This window comes from Canis aureus, chromosome X (assembly GCF_053574225.1).
Source record: "Canis aureus isolate CA01 chromosome X, VMU_Caureus_v.1.0, whole genome shotgun sequence".
In the NCBI taxonomy this organism is placed as follows: Eukaryota; Metazoa; Chordata; class Mammalia; order Carnivora; family Canidae; genus Canis; species Canis aureus.
This window is the reverse complement of record NC_135649.1, coordinates 15394465-15409330: the sequence shown is the minus strand read 5'-3', so window position 1 is coordinate 15409330 and position 14866 is coordinate 15394465. Positions and strand designations below refer to the sequence as shown.

Here is a 14866-nt window from a genome sequence, read left to right as displayed (position 1 = left end):
GGATTCGATCCCGGGTCTCCAGGATCGTGCCCTGGGCCAAAGGCAGGCGCCAAACCGCTGCGCCACCCAGGGATCCCCCACTTGATCTTCTTATTGCTAAATAATTGAAAGCAAATTACCCCACATTTGTGAGGCAACTTTTCTAGATTCAGATTTTTCTATTCCTTTCAGGTCTTCTACAGCTTAATTATTAACTCTCACACAGTATGCTAAGATTTTCCATGTATCTCTGTGTCTTTTCATATATCTCTAATCCTCTGGAATTACCTTTACCTTCCTATCTTTATCAGAAAACTTATTTCTCAGGGCACTATCCAAATGAGGATAGAGGCTTCCATCAGTTACACCTACAGGAAAAATCCATGTTGTTATTATTGTTACCACTATTACTGTCAATAAGAATAGCAATAGCTGCCATTTATTAAGCATTTTTTTCATTACATAACACAGAAAGCTTTATTCATCCACACCATTCCAGAGAAAGACTGTCTCACTTTAGTAAGCTGTCATCCTGGACTTCTGACAATTCTCTCTCAATCCATTTCTGCTCATCCTGCTTCTTTTTCTCCTCAGCTGCTCTCCTCCTTTCATCTTTTGCCTGAGGTCTCAGGTAACTGTAGCGCTTGACTCCATAGGCCACACTGAGGAATAGGACAGGGTCATGGTTGAGCTTGATGAGTGGAGAGACTTGCACCAGCAGCACCATCTTGTCTGTAACCTCTATTAAGCATTTATTATATGTCAACCTCTAATCCTGACTACAACCCTCTGAAGTAAATCCTGACATTGTCCTTTTTGAAAATGTATGGTAGAATTTAAGACTAAGAGAAGACATGTAACTTGCCCAAGGTCAGACAGCTAAAAATAGCTGAGCTCTGGTTCAAACCCAGATCAGAGTCTTAACTGTATATGCTTATGATTGATTTTCTCTCTTAATATAAAGGCATATTTCTGTGCCTCTTTTTACCACTAGCCTGTGTGCTCCTTCAATGCAAGTACTCTATCTTATTATTTCTGCATTTTCAACACCTGAGCACCATACCTAGCACATGGTAGGCAGTCATAATATGATGTTATACACTCTTACTAATAATAATATTGGCTGACTAAATAGATGAGTGAAGGGGATCCCTGGGTGGCTCAGCGGTTTAGTGCCTGCCTTTGGCCCAGGGCATGATCCTGGGGCCCTGGGATTGAATCCCACATTGGGGTCCCTGCATGGAGCCTGCTTCTCCCTCTGCCTGTGTCTTTGCCTCTGTGTGTGTGTGTGTGTGTGTGTGTCTGCCATGAATAAAGAAAATATTTTTTAAAAAGTAAATAGATGAATGAATGTGTGCACCAGACAGAGATGTGGCTTGGAGCAGATGTAGGTCCTGGGCTGTGGAAGATTATAGAACACCAGCCTATGTGGCAGAACACTGAAAAAGTCCAGTCAGATACTTCATCCAAGATCCATACATTCTGAAATTCAATCCAGATCATAAGCCTTGCTCTAGTAGTAGTCTTGCATTCAGAATTTTACCTCAGCTCTTCAGAGGTGGAAGAAAACATCTAGTCCTTTAACCATTTGAGGAAGATGAATTTCATATGTCAAATCTGTTACAGGGCTTATGTGATTTAAGAAAAATGTGACCTCAAACATAATGCTCATCCTCTTGGTTTAGAATTTCAAGCCAATTAAATTTGAGGTGCCTTAACATATTCCATGGGGGCCAGAAATTCTGAAAAGCATTCTGTTTCTTATGGCCTAAATATTGAGAGTATTATCATTCTAACTTTAAATTTTGGAATGAATTTAATATCTGTGAAAGCATAGGACTAAGAGGCCTGGAGGCAGCACAAATGTATTGACATTTATAAGGAGAAGGGTATATTTGACCTTTGCTCCTGAGTAGAGAGTATGTGCTCTTACCTTTCTGAATATGTCAAGCATGGTAAGACTTGAGCCATGTGATTGATGCTAGCTAGAAATACCTTAGGTGCTTCGAATGTTGCTTTTAGCGACCTGTGTCTGTGTCTTTGCACTCAAAGATTTAAGAAATTAAGTGTGGTCTGGATCAGTGAAGACAGGAGAGGATTTGGACAAACTGCAGTGTGAATTTGGCAGCACAATATGTCCGCACATATTTGGATTCTACCAGACTTTCTGGATGTGAACTCTGGAAATCACGATATGCTTCACAGAGTCATAGCATGTCATAACCGGAAAGGACTATCCAAACTCATCATGGCTGGATGGAGAAACTGAGGACCAGAAAGGGAAAAGGATTTATCCAAGGTCTTAGAGATAATGCATACTATGTCTAGAACTCTGGTCTCTGACACCTCAATCTGTTGTTTTTTCCACTACCCTAAGTTATCTCCTAGGAGAAAGAGCAAGTCAAAGAAAATGTATCTCCTCTCTAAGTGAGAGGCACCACCACTTACTGCATTCTTCTTTCATTGAATGTTCTTGGCTAAATACCATCTGAAATGATCCCATAATCTGCTTATCTGCTTTTGCCCTAGAGCCTGTCTGTGCCACCAGAGAAAATCTTGAGGCAAATTCATAGCCCCTAATCTCAGGTGGGTCCTTGATACTTCTTGGCCATCATTTTTCTTGTCATTTCTTTCAGTGATTCTCCCAAAATCTTCCTAGTCTCTGTAAGTCCCTTACTCAGCCACTAGCAGATAATGTTCATCAGGAGTTATAGTCGTGAGACATGACTTTACCCACTGTTCTTCCACCTATATTACATTTCACCTATACCCAATCTTTCTTCTTCTTTCTATTTTCAGTGGAAGATGTATTTTTTTCTCCCATTCAAGTCCATTCAATTATCCTGTTTCTTGGTTCTACTGTGAATTAGCTCCTCTTCTGGGACCAGTTAGCTACTCTTTATTCTATGTCTTCATGTTCCCTCTTTCTAATTTCCCCGCAGTCTATCTTTCTATCCCCTATCTGTCTACCACTCATCTATCTTATTGTCTACACACATATGCACCTATATTCAAATAATTCTGTTTGAAAAACAAACAAAAATTCTCATGAGCTTACATTTCCTTGTAATAGTCACCTGTTTCCCCTTTCCTTTTAAAGCCATGCTTCTTGGAAGAATATTCTATACTTGCTTTCTACACTTCATTTGTCATGGAAATTGCATTGCAATGTAATTCATCTTCTGTTCTCACTACCACCAAGTCTTTTTACCAAGGTGGCCAGTGATCTTCAAGTTGAAAAATACAACAGATAACTATTTCTAACTCTTTGGATCTCTGCTATATTTGAAATTTATTTTCCATTCCCTCTTTCTTTTTAAATACTTTATTTCCTGGGCTTCCATGATACAAGGTCTTTTTTTCCCCTCTGTCTCTCTGTCCACTCTTTTTCAATATTCTTCACTAGTTTCTTTTCTTCTTCCTTAAACATTGGTGAGATTCAAGTGTCCCTCTTTGGCCCACTGTTTTTCTCTTTTTAAATGCTTTTTTTTTAAATCATATCATCATATCCCATGGTTTCAACTACAACTTGGCTGGCAATGACATCTGAAATAAGATATTCCACTCAGACCCCTTTCCTGAGCTCCAGATCAAGTTTATAACTTCCTGTTGTATATCTCCAGTATCTTAGTCCAACTGTGACCCTAGCTGAACTCATAATTCACTACTCATTTCAGTAAATTGTATCACCTATCTAGGCACCTAATAATGTGACATGACAATAATTCTACACTCCTTTCTCTTCTTCACTGCTCCTCCCTTCTCCAGCCTTCATCAATCACTATAAACTCCTGATTTTACCTATTAAACATTTTTCAAGGCTTTTTATCTCTATCCAAACTATTCTCTGCCATACATTATCTTCTTTCTGCCAATATCTTTTGTATGGACTCCTGCAGCTGCCTCTGAATAGCTATTCTCACTTTTAGTGCTCAGGATAATCTTTCTAAAACAAATTGACCATTAGATCTCCATATTTAAAATTCTCAATGGATACTCAGCATCTACAGATTAAAGGTCAATTCTTACCATGACTTACAAGGTTCGTCATGACTTGGTTCCTATGTGATTCTTAAGCATTTTTTCCTACCATTTCTCACTTCTGTACAGTCTACTCTTATTAAACTATACATCATTCTCTGTAAATACTATGCTGACTTAGACCTACCATATTTTTCTTTTACCTTTATTCCTCTAGAAAATTACAATATACTTTCAGCAACAATTCCCTCTACGAGACTCCAGGCTAGGGGATCCCTGGGTGGCGCAGCGGTTTAGCGCCTGCCTTTGGCTCAGGGCGCGATCCTGGAGACCCGGGATCGAATTCCACGTCGGGCTCCCGATGCATGGAGCCTGCTTCTCTCTCTGCCTGTGTCTCTGCCTTTCTCTTTCTCTCTCTATCATAAATAAATAAACATTAAAAAAAAGAGACTCCAGGCTAGGCTATGTGCCCCCCTTCAGAATTCCCATTACATTTATGCACATTTTTAGCATAGTATATGCCATATTTTACTGAAATTTTCTGTTTATTTTTCTCCTCTATTGGATGATAAGTTCCATATTGGCTAGGCTTACATCTTCCTTTATATTTGCAGTTCTATGTTTGGCACATAATAAGTGCTCAGTAAATATTCGTAAATAATTTAATCATATTCATCACTCAGCAGACGTCTTAGATTCTCTGTTTTATTAATCCTTCCACATCTAATCATTAATCAACTTCTAGACAATCTCTCCAACCTATTTTTTCCTTTTCATCACTACTGCTACTACCTTACTTCTGGACTTGATATTTTCTTGCTTGTACTATTCCCCCCTCTTATTTATCATCCACACTGTAGCCAGACTAACTTTTCTTACTTGCAAATTTAACCATGTTATTCCTTTGCTTAATACTGTTTGAGTTTAAAAAAAATACTGTTTGAGTTTATCATTTCTTTTAGGGCGAGGAGCAAACACTTTGGTCTGGCTTTCAATGATGCCCTTTTTATACTTCTCCAGCTTCATCTTTTGCCATCCCCTTACACACACATACACACACACACACACACACACACACACACACATTCCCTATTCATACCAACAAAATTTTAAGTTCCTTAATCATTGAATTTATTTCCATGCCAATGTAGTTTTCCCCATATAGCTGCTTTTGCTTAAAATGATTTCCCTCACCCTTTGTCCCCAAGAAAAATACCTACTCATTTGAGATATTTAAGACTGGCTAATTACTAACAATGTTTGGCATGGTGCAAATCTTCAACAACTTTTGTTCAGTGAATAAATGTATGAATAAATATAGGTGGTATTTCAGTCTAGGTATCATATAAAGACAAGGAGAGAGAATAATTTGAAGGATAATAAATGAAGAGTTTGGGAAGTCTATGAGACTATAGGAAATAATTCCTCTGGTCTGAGAGAGTTTTGGAGAGGGTACAAAGGTAAAGAGATCATTCTGGAATCAGACAAATAATCTGTTTCAGCAGTCATACAATGTTGGTGGATTAAAAAGAATAACCTTTACATCCTAATGCCATCCTTCCCCTCCATACACACACATCCCATTTCTTTCTTCCTTGGAGGTAAGCACTCCTCAGATAGCTCAAGGAAAGGGACTTACTATGAATTAGTTTAATCAACTTGCTTTTCTAACATTAAGTAAGCAAGCCGCACTGAGGAAATGTGATTTTTAATATAGGAGTAGGACCAGTGCTATGTGTTGAATCTTGGCATGGGAACCAAGGCATGAATATAGGCATATAAAAGCACAGAGAGATTGAGTAAAGGGAGAGATGGCTGAGAAGGAGATAAAGGTGCATGAAAAATAAATCATAAGCAGAGTTATGAGCTTAAATCTAAGTTAGTTTGAGCAAACATATTTAACAGAGGAAATGAAAAGGCTTTAAAAACTCAAACTTTGTACAAAACAGAGCAGAAAAGAGGAAGAAAGAAAAAGCCAGAAAAGAGATCTCCAAAATAGCCATTTGGTCAGGACAGAAACAGTTTAATGTTGACACAAGCCTGTTGTCTGGTGTATTCATTTTTCTATTGCTGCTTTAACAAATTATCACAAACTTAGTGGTTCTTAAAACATTGCAAATCATTATTTACACTTAAACGTTGAGATGTCAAAAGTCCAAAATGGGTCTCACTGGGTTAAAAGTGAGGTGTTGGCAGGCCTGCATTCCTTCGGGAAGTGCCAAGAAAGAATCCATTTTCTTGCCTTTACAGGCATTTTCTTGCCTTTTGAGCTCCTAGCAGCTATCTATATTCCTTGATTCATGGCTCTCTTCTTCCATTTTCAGCAATATTGGGCCAAGTCATTCTCGCTGTCATCTTCCTGGTTGCCTCTCTTCTGCCACCCTTTTCCATATATAAGGACCCAAGAGGTTACGTTGGGCCCATATGGATAATCAATCTCAAGGTTAACTAATTAAGCAAACTTAATTCCATCTTTGACCATAATTCCCCTTTGCTATGTAACCTAGCATACTCACAATTTCTGAGGATTGGGCAATGGACATCTTTGGGGAGGAGACTCATTATTCTATACCTGGCCTGCCCAGTGCAACATGAGGATATGAAGAAGAACTATGATCAGGGAGCAAAATGAGAGAAAGGCTGGGCAGAGGCTCCCAACATTCCTTGGATCTTGCCTTGGGGCATCTGTAAAACACTAGGTAGCTACAACTACTGGATGGAATATTGAAACCAGCAACCTATGTGCCGGCCCTGAGAGTGCAGGTGGATGGATAGTTGAGGTTCAGCTAGTCTTGCATTATATCCCTCTAGAGCCAGGGATCTGATAGATCCCCTGAGGCCCTCCCACATCCTGGCAGGGGTTTGTAATGCCATCACCATCCCCTGAGACCTCAAGGTTTTATTTGTCTTCTTTTTAAATGAAAAAAAAAAGTGTTAGAAGAAAACATCTGACCAAATGATGTGTGGAATTGCTATGGCTGCTCGTGCTGACTGCAATCTCCAAGGGACAGTTGAGCTGAGCTCAAGAGGAAGACAGAACTTATGCAGAAAATCTTTTACCAGATTGATTTTGCATTGAGTATATTGAATATTCTGCCAGCCATAATTAAGTAGGGTCCATTGTGCTCATATTGGTAGTCATTTTCATATTCATTACAAATTTAAAAATATTTTCTAAATCAGCACAGCATAGAGAATGGCAGGTTGAGTGAGGACAGAAACATAGAATTGCCTGACCTATATGAAGTCTTAGGTCAAAGGGACACCCCACTTCTTAGGTTTACTTTTGGTTTCAGCATTTTGAAATGCATTGCCATATTAATTAGAGCCTGAAATGCTACATTAGTTTCCGAAGGAGCACGTTACAGGAACAAAGATGAAGGAAGATTGCCACTAACAAGTACAACCTTTTTATTTTCCTTTTAAAGTCAACAAAACAAAGGAAAAAGGACAAATCCTGACTCATTTGAATTAACTAGTAACACCAGAAACACTGGAACCTGTTTGGGTAACTCCTATAACTTGCATACATCAGTCAGGGTTTGGTCAGAGAGGCAGAGCCACTATGAGTGATAAAAGGAAGGGATTTACTATAGGAATTTAGCGTTATGCTACTATAGGATCTTGGGTTTTTTTTTTAAGATTTTATTTATTTATGAGAGGCACAGAGACACAGGCAGAGGGAGAAGCAGGCTCCACGCAGGGAGCCTGAGGTGGGACTCAATCCCTGGTCTCCAGGATCACGCCCTGGGCTGAAGGCGGTGCTAAACCACTGAGCCACCTGGGCTGCCCCTACTATAGAATCTTGTTAAGCAGTCTGCTGCTTCTGCATCTGATGTTAGGTATGAAGTCATCAGGGCTGGCAACCAGGGAGAAAATGTGGGCATGAAGTAGAGAGAACAGGGACAAACTGGAACTCATGAGGATAAACTGGAATATATGAGAATGAAGGAAAACCATCAAGGACAAACTCCAAGCTACAAGAGCAAATAACCTTGCGAAGACAAACTGGAATCCTGGAAGAAGACAATTTGGAAACTGTATTTGCTCTCATCATCACAAACTTCAGTGATGCAGATGACCTCCATGATCTTCATCACATGAACTTATTATCACACTTCATTGTCCGTAAAACGAGTCTCTTGGTCAGAAGCAATGCTATGTGGAAAATCATGAATGGGAAGACACCAAGAGTGGTTTTGGCAGTAGGAATGGTAAATCCATAAACAGAGTAAGTGTCTATTCCAGTGAGAATAGGCCTTTTCCATTAATGCAAGTAGTCCAATGCAACTGTCATACCGCCTAGAAGCTGGCTGATACCTCTGGGGAATGGTGCCATATTAGGGGTTCACTGCTGATCTCTGCTCTGACAGTTTGGATGACACTCAGCAGTGTCTGTAGCTGATAAATCTTGGTAGAAGTCCACGCTGCTTAGCCAATGCATAATCTCCAGCCTTGTCAGTAGCTACTTTGTTCATGAATACACTGGGCAATGACAGAAGTAGCTGGGAAAATAGGCTGGCTATCTGACTTCTACAGAACAGTTAAACTTATCCATCTGATTATTAAGATACTCCTGTGCTGAGGTCACTCTTTGATTGAAATTCACATGGAACACAAATATCTTCATATGCTGCCCATTCAGAAAGGACAATCCATATATTTCTTCTCCAGATCTCCTTGTCACCATTTTTTCTAATTGTACTTTTTTCCGAGTCCCTGAACATCCAGCTAAACCATTAGCTAAGCTCATGAATCAATGTAGATTTGTGCTTCTAGCCATCTCTTCTTTTAGGCACAACGAACAACCAGGTGCACTGATCAAAGTTTTGCCTAATGGAAGAATTCTCTTCACAACTTTTTTCTAGGGGCATCCAGAGTGAGGCTGGAGTGGTACACCTCGAAAATTTTGGGTGGTGCCTACATACTGTAAACTGAGCTTGAGTTTGTTCCTCTTCAGATAATGTCATAGGTAACTCCCCAGGAGATGAGTGTGGTCTGGGAGAGAGAAGATAATGTAGCAGTAATAAGGGTGATGGGTGTCTGGGCCACTTGCTCGTGCAACTTACTTGTACCTCCAGGACTTGCTTGAGTCTGAACTAATATATACCATCTACCAGATGATAGACTACTGCTCTGCAGGACCAACTTTTTGTCTCAGTGGATCAAGCAACACCTAATTTATGAGGAGCAACTTAGATTTCATGGTAACTTGGAAGTCTCCACAGAGGCACAATAGTAAGTTGTTTGTCAAAAGGAGAATGCCTACAGAGGATGGCATTTTTTACTCCCAAGTCATAAAGGCATATGCTGTGCTTCACCGACAGGTGCCAGACAGAAACTCTATGCAGCTTCTCTATTTGCTGTTGACACTTCAAGCACCATTAGATTTGTTGGGTAATACAGCCTGAGTGGTTGAGTTCTTTTGCATAGGAATTTGAACCAGATGTAGAGCCTTCTCTTGTTCTGAGCCCACAAAAACCTGGCAGCTTTTGGGTTACTCATTAGATGGATTGGACCCAAATGAAGGCTCAAATGAAGGCCCAAATGCCTTGAAAATCCAAAAAGGCCCAGCGCACCTGGGCTTCTGTCACCAAAGAATATGTCGATTTGTTCCAGCAATGAAACCATGTCTGGAAGAGCAGGTGTAATTATGGTTATGACATGATTAAGTTTATGATAATACATTGTCATTCATTCTCCATGCTTTCTGCCTTCTGCACAAGCTAACAGTTGATTTGGTCGGGATGTGGTAGGTAGAGGCAGTTTTAATGGATTCTACTTGTTATTTCTTATCCCGATGGTCCTCATTCTGTAGATTATGAAACCAAGGGACTCAGCCAGTTGCTGAGTAAGTCTATTCGAACTATGCATTTGGAAATGGAGAAATAACCACAGGGTGGGATTGAGGACTTGCTGGTTCACTATGAGATAGACCTGGTAACACTGCACTGATTACTTGACTTACAAAAAAACCCTACTCTGAGTAGTAGATCACAGTGGTTTTTTTGGGTCTTTAATAGGTAGTGTCATTCATAGCCAGTATCTAGTAATCCCCCAAATTTCTGATTATTCCCCTTTCCTCAATACATATTCACCCTGATAAATAGACACATATCTCTTTTCCCACCCTCTCCAGTACAGTTAGAAGCAACCAACCAACCCATTATACTCCCTTTTTCCCACTAAAATGCTCAGTGACAGCAAATGTTTGGTTGCCCCCAAATCTTGTCCTTTATTATAGATGTCTTACAGGTTATGATTTAAGTTACTATTTGCTACTACCTAGCATGGGCTGAGAGTACTCCTGTTAACCAATGGAAACAAAGTAATTAGTGCCTTTTGATCTCATCAGTTCAGAAAATCAATTGTAAATCACCTTAAAAATGAGAATCTATTCTTGAGGCTCTTGGTACCCTGAAACTACTTCTGGTCCCAAACACTGTATCAGTTAGCATGTATTTGGTCAGAGAGGCAGACTAGTATGGAAGATATAGAATAAAAGGATTTATCATAGCGATTTTACTTTTTGCTACTGAGGGATCCATGTAAGCAAGCAGTCAATACAAAGGCATTGTTTATTAGTCTTGTGATGGTATGGAGTCCTCTGAACCAGCAGTCAAGAAGGGAAATGGATATGAAGGAGGGAATAGAATAGATAAACTGGAGCCTATAAGGACAAACCTCATCCAAACTTGATAATGCAGACCTGCAGGATGAATCGCAGGAACTGCAGTACTTGTTGCTGTCCCACCCAGCAAGATAAGCCAGATCAGTGGCAATATGTCTAAACTGCAAAATACCTGGTTCTTTTTTTTTTTTTAATACCTGGTTCTATACCAAATTTCAGAGCATAAGAATGGTTACTAATTTACTTCTGCTTTCTCAATCTCATGTAAATTTCTCTTGTGGAAAAGTTTAACCCAGAACCACACAAGAAGTGCAACTCAGAAAAAAAATTTCCAGCCTTCTTAGCTAAGTCCACACAGAACTAAGCCACCATATTATACAGGAATCCAACAAACATTTATCAGGCTCTTCCTACTATCAGGCTTTATGCTAAGTGCTTAAGATACAAAGCTATGAGACATAGGCCCTGATGTTAAGAAAGTTCACAGTCTAAAAGCAGAGGGAGGCAGTTATGTCAACTGCTGATTATAATGTGCCATGTGCTATAACATGTGCTATAACAAATACAATCACCTAGAATTTTTAGAAGATGCCCAATAGATATTTGTTGAGGTAATGTGTATGATAGAAGTACCTACTGGTGCTACTGAAATGCAAAGTTGGGGGTGCCTAAGGCATTCTGAAAGTATAAAAAGAAGGCATAATGGAGGAAGTAATTTCTGAACCAACTCTTGAAGACTGAGTTGAAGTTAACCAGGTGAAGAAAAGGAGGAAAGAATTCTAGAGAGAGGAAAGGTATGGGATTGGAATAGCATAACACCTTTGGGGAAATAATAGAGCATTGGGAAGACAGGAGAAGTGGAGATGCAGGCAGATCAAATAATGAAGACTTCAATGCCATGTTAGGAGTTTTTTTTGTTGTTGCTACTGTTGCTTTTTTTTAAGATTTTATTTTTAAGTAATCTCTACACCCAAAATGGGGCTCAAATTTACAACCCCAAGACCAAGAGTTGTATGATTCACCGAGCCAGCCAGGCACCCCACATATTAGGAGCTTTGACTCTCAGTCTTAGCACTGATTATGTGGTATTTCTAATTTATTCTACATCAAGAATGTCTTGGCTAGTCTTGGCTCTTTGAGTTCCATATAAATATAAGAATTAGCTTGTCAAATTTCATTTAAAAAACCACTGAGGGGATCTTCGTTCATGTTTTCATAAGTTTGTCAGCTCTTTGTTTTCTGTTAAAAAGATGAGTAGTTATTTAGCAGACCAAATGTTAAGACTATTCATAATGTGGTAGAAAAAGAAATGGGTACGTTCTTATGTAGAAAACATTAAGTTGACATTCAATAAAACTTCTACCACACTTGGTACACAGTAAAACAAAAAACAAGAAAACAAAACCAAAAAACTCCAAACGTTGGATTTTCATCTGTATTGTGTTGAATCTATAGATCAATTTGTAAAAGTTTCTATGCTCTCCATATCAAATCCTCCAATGTTATATTCAACTGTTTATTTAGGGATTTAAAATTTTTCTCTCAATAGCGTTTTGTAATTTTTTGGTCTTGCCCATCTGTTAATTTTTTTCCCTTACTATTTGATGTTTTCCTTTTTAAAAGTTTTTATTTTAGTTCCAGTTAGTTAACATACAGTGTTATATTAGTTTCAGGTGTACAATATAGTGATTCATCACTTCCATACAAGTATTTGCTGCTGCTATTGTAAATGTACATTTTAAAAACATTATTTTCTGACTATTTGCTACTGGTTTGTAGAAATACATTTTTTTACATTGACCAATTACCTTGAAAATTTACTTATTAATTCTTATTGTTGATTCTTCTGTACTTTAAGTTTATATCAGGTAATTTGCAAATATTTTCATTTTTATTTTTTCTTTTCCAATCTTTATATCTTTTATTATTTTTTCACTTGTTTTTTCCATTGGTTTCTGTCTCTAGTGTAAGATTTAATAGAAGTACTGGTATAAAGCATCCTTATAGTGTTCCTGATCTCAGGGTGAGGAGTGGTGGGAGCCTTAAATATTTTGCCATTACCTATGATGGTTGCTGTGAGGTTTTTTTGTTTTTTGTTTTTGTTTGTTTGTTTGTTTGTTTGTTTTCTGTGAGCTTTTATTGGGCAAATATTCCTTATCAGATTAAGGATGTTCCTTTCTCTACATAACTTTTTTTTCTTCTCTACATAATTTGTTGAGAAAGTTTTCCCCTTAGTTTTGAATGGATATTGAATGCTTTTTCCAGTATCTATTAAGAAATCCTATGCTTTTTCTCTTCTTCTGTTAATTAGGTGAATTTCATTGATTTATCTTTAAATGTTAAACTACCCCTAAATTTCTGGAATAAACTCTATCTGGAAATGTTATATTCTCCTTTTTCCTATAACTGAGTTCAACTTGATTATTGTTGCAGGTTGAGTTCCCCAGGGTTAGCAAACTCTTAAGGTAGAGTTCAATAGGTGGAGTGTTTATTAAGGGGTACTTTTAGGATTAACATTGTGGAATGGAGGTGAAAGGACTAGGGATAGTCAGAGGGAGACGTCATGATGCGATGAAGTCCAAGAACCTCAACTGATGCTATGGAAAGGTCTGGAGGTAGAATGGCCATTCAGTATTGTGTCCAAGGTATAGAACATACAAGAAAAGAAGTACGGGGTTCCCTGGGTGGCTCAGCGGTTTGGCGTTTGCCTTCGGCCCAGGGCGTGATCCTAGGGTCTGAGGATCGAGTCCCACATCGGGCTTCCTGCGTGGAGCCTGCTTCTCCCTCTGCCTGTGTGTGTCTCTGCCTCTCTCTGTGTGTCTCTCGTGAATAAATAAATAAAATCTTTAAAAAAAAGAAAGAAAAGAAGTTGGCCTCACTTTATTCTCACTCCAGTTTGGTTATACATTTATAGAACTAGCCAGGAGAGGCACTGTAGTTTTGAAATAAATCCAGAGCTATCTCCATGATGGTTGGGGAACAAGAGAATATCTGGCCACTGTTTCCATTTGGCTTGGAGTGTCAACCTAGCCAGATGTGTCCCTCATCAAAAAGAAATAAAAACTTTTGCTACTCTATTTCTAAAGAATTCTAGCATATACCCTTTTGGAGTTATTTCCACTTTAATTTTAGACTCCATTACTACTGGTGTGCATAATGAATATACTGGCATTGATATTCACATTTCTACTTCCCAGCAGTCAGAATGCCAGGTTTCTGCTCACATACAGTTAAGAAGCTTTCCATTGTTTGCATCCCACTTTACTTCTTTAATCACGGTAGATCTAAGAACAGTAACAAAATACTGATGCACTAGTCATTAACTCAATGTATTTGGTTGGCAAGATGGTAATAGAACACCTAGCTCAGAGGGCAACCAGAGCCTTAGAGGAAAAAGTCTTCACTTGAAGGCATTTCATGAGAATCAATGTCTTACTCTACATTGTCACCCTTTGAGAGCTAACCCCTTAAGTGCTACCACCCTCATGCCAATAACTTGTAAATATTCCTCAAAAGTTTTTCCTGCACATTCAGGATTCACTTCATATCTTCAACCATCTACTGGATATTGCATACTCCAACATAACTACAAACTCAGTATTTTTGAAACCTAACATCAAGTCAATCTCTAGCCCAAATCAGAGCCCCCTTTCAACTTATTCCATCATGCACCACTATCCTGGGCACCTGGATCAAAATTGCATCATGCTTGCTCCCTTCATCCCTTCTGCTATATTCTCACACTTATATCATATGTATATTGCTGTGAAATCAATGAGCCCGTATCTCTGAGCCCGGTTTCTACCCTCTTTACCAGATTCTGCTGTCAGAGGAATCTTCCTTAAACACTGTGTCTGTTGATTGCTCTGTGAAGTAAGACACTAGGTGGAGTTCAAGAGCTTTATCAGAAGTTGGGAGGAGTAATACTTGTGAGAGATAAAAGGGGAAGGAAGCAGGATTGGGCATGCAGTGCATTCAGACCATAATGCAGACCTGATACTTCGGAAAGGAACAGGGAGAAGCTGGACACAGACCTGACAATCTTGGTCAAACCAGCATGAAACTGTGGAGCAAATACTACCCACTAGAGGAAACCTACTTTGAGTGGAAATGGCCAGGCTGTGGTACCCTTACCATACTAAGTCACCGAAAAATGGGGCTGACTGGGGAAAACATGTCTCAGATTGAAATTTGAAGAGGTCTCTGAAAATGCTAACAGCAAGAGGTATGCAGCTAACTGCAGTCCTTGTAGCTGGATGGCAAGCTCTTTCTTGA

At 39.0% G+C, this 14866-nt stretch overlaps 1 protein-coding gene across 1 annotated transcript; it reads right to left on the bottom strand.

Moving 5' to 3' along the window:
• Positions 1-490: 490 nt before the first annotated feature.
• LOC144308606 (ATP synthase F(0) complex subunit e, mitochondrial-like) lies at positions 491-706 on the bottom strand. Its single transcript, XM_077889362.1, has one exon. It carries the CDS (start codon positions 704-706, stop codon positions 491-493), a length of 216 nt encoding a protein of 71 aa, XP_077745488.1.
• Between the last annotated feature and the right edge of the window lie 14160 nt (positions 707-14866).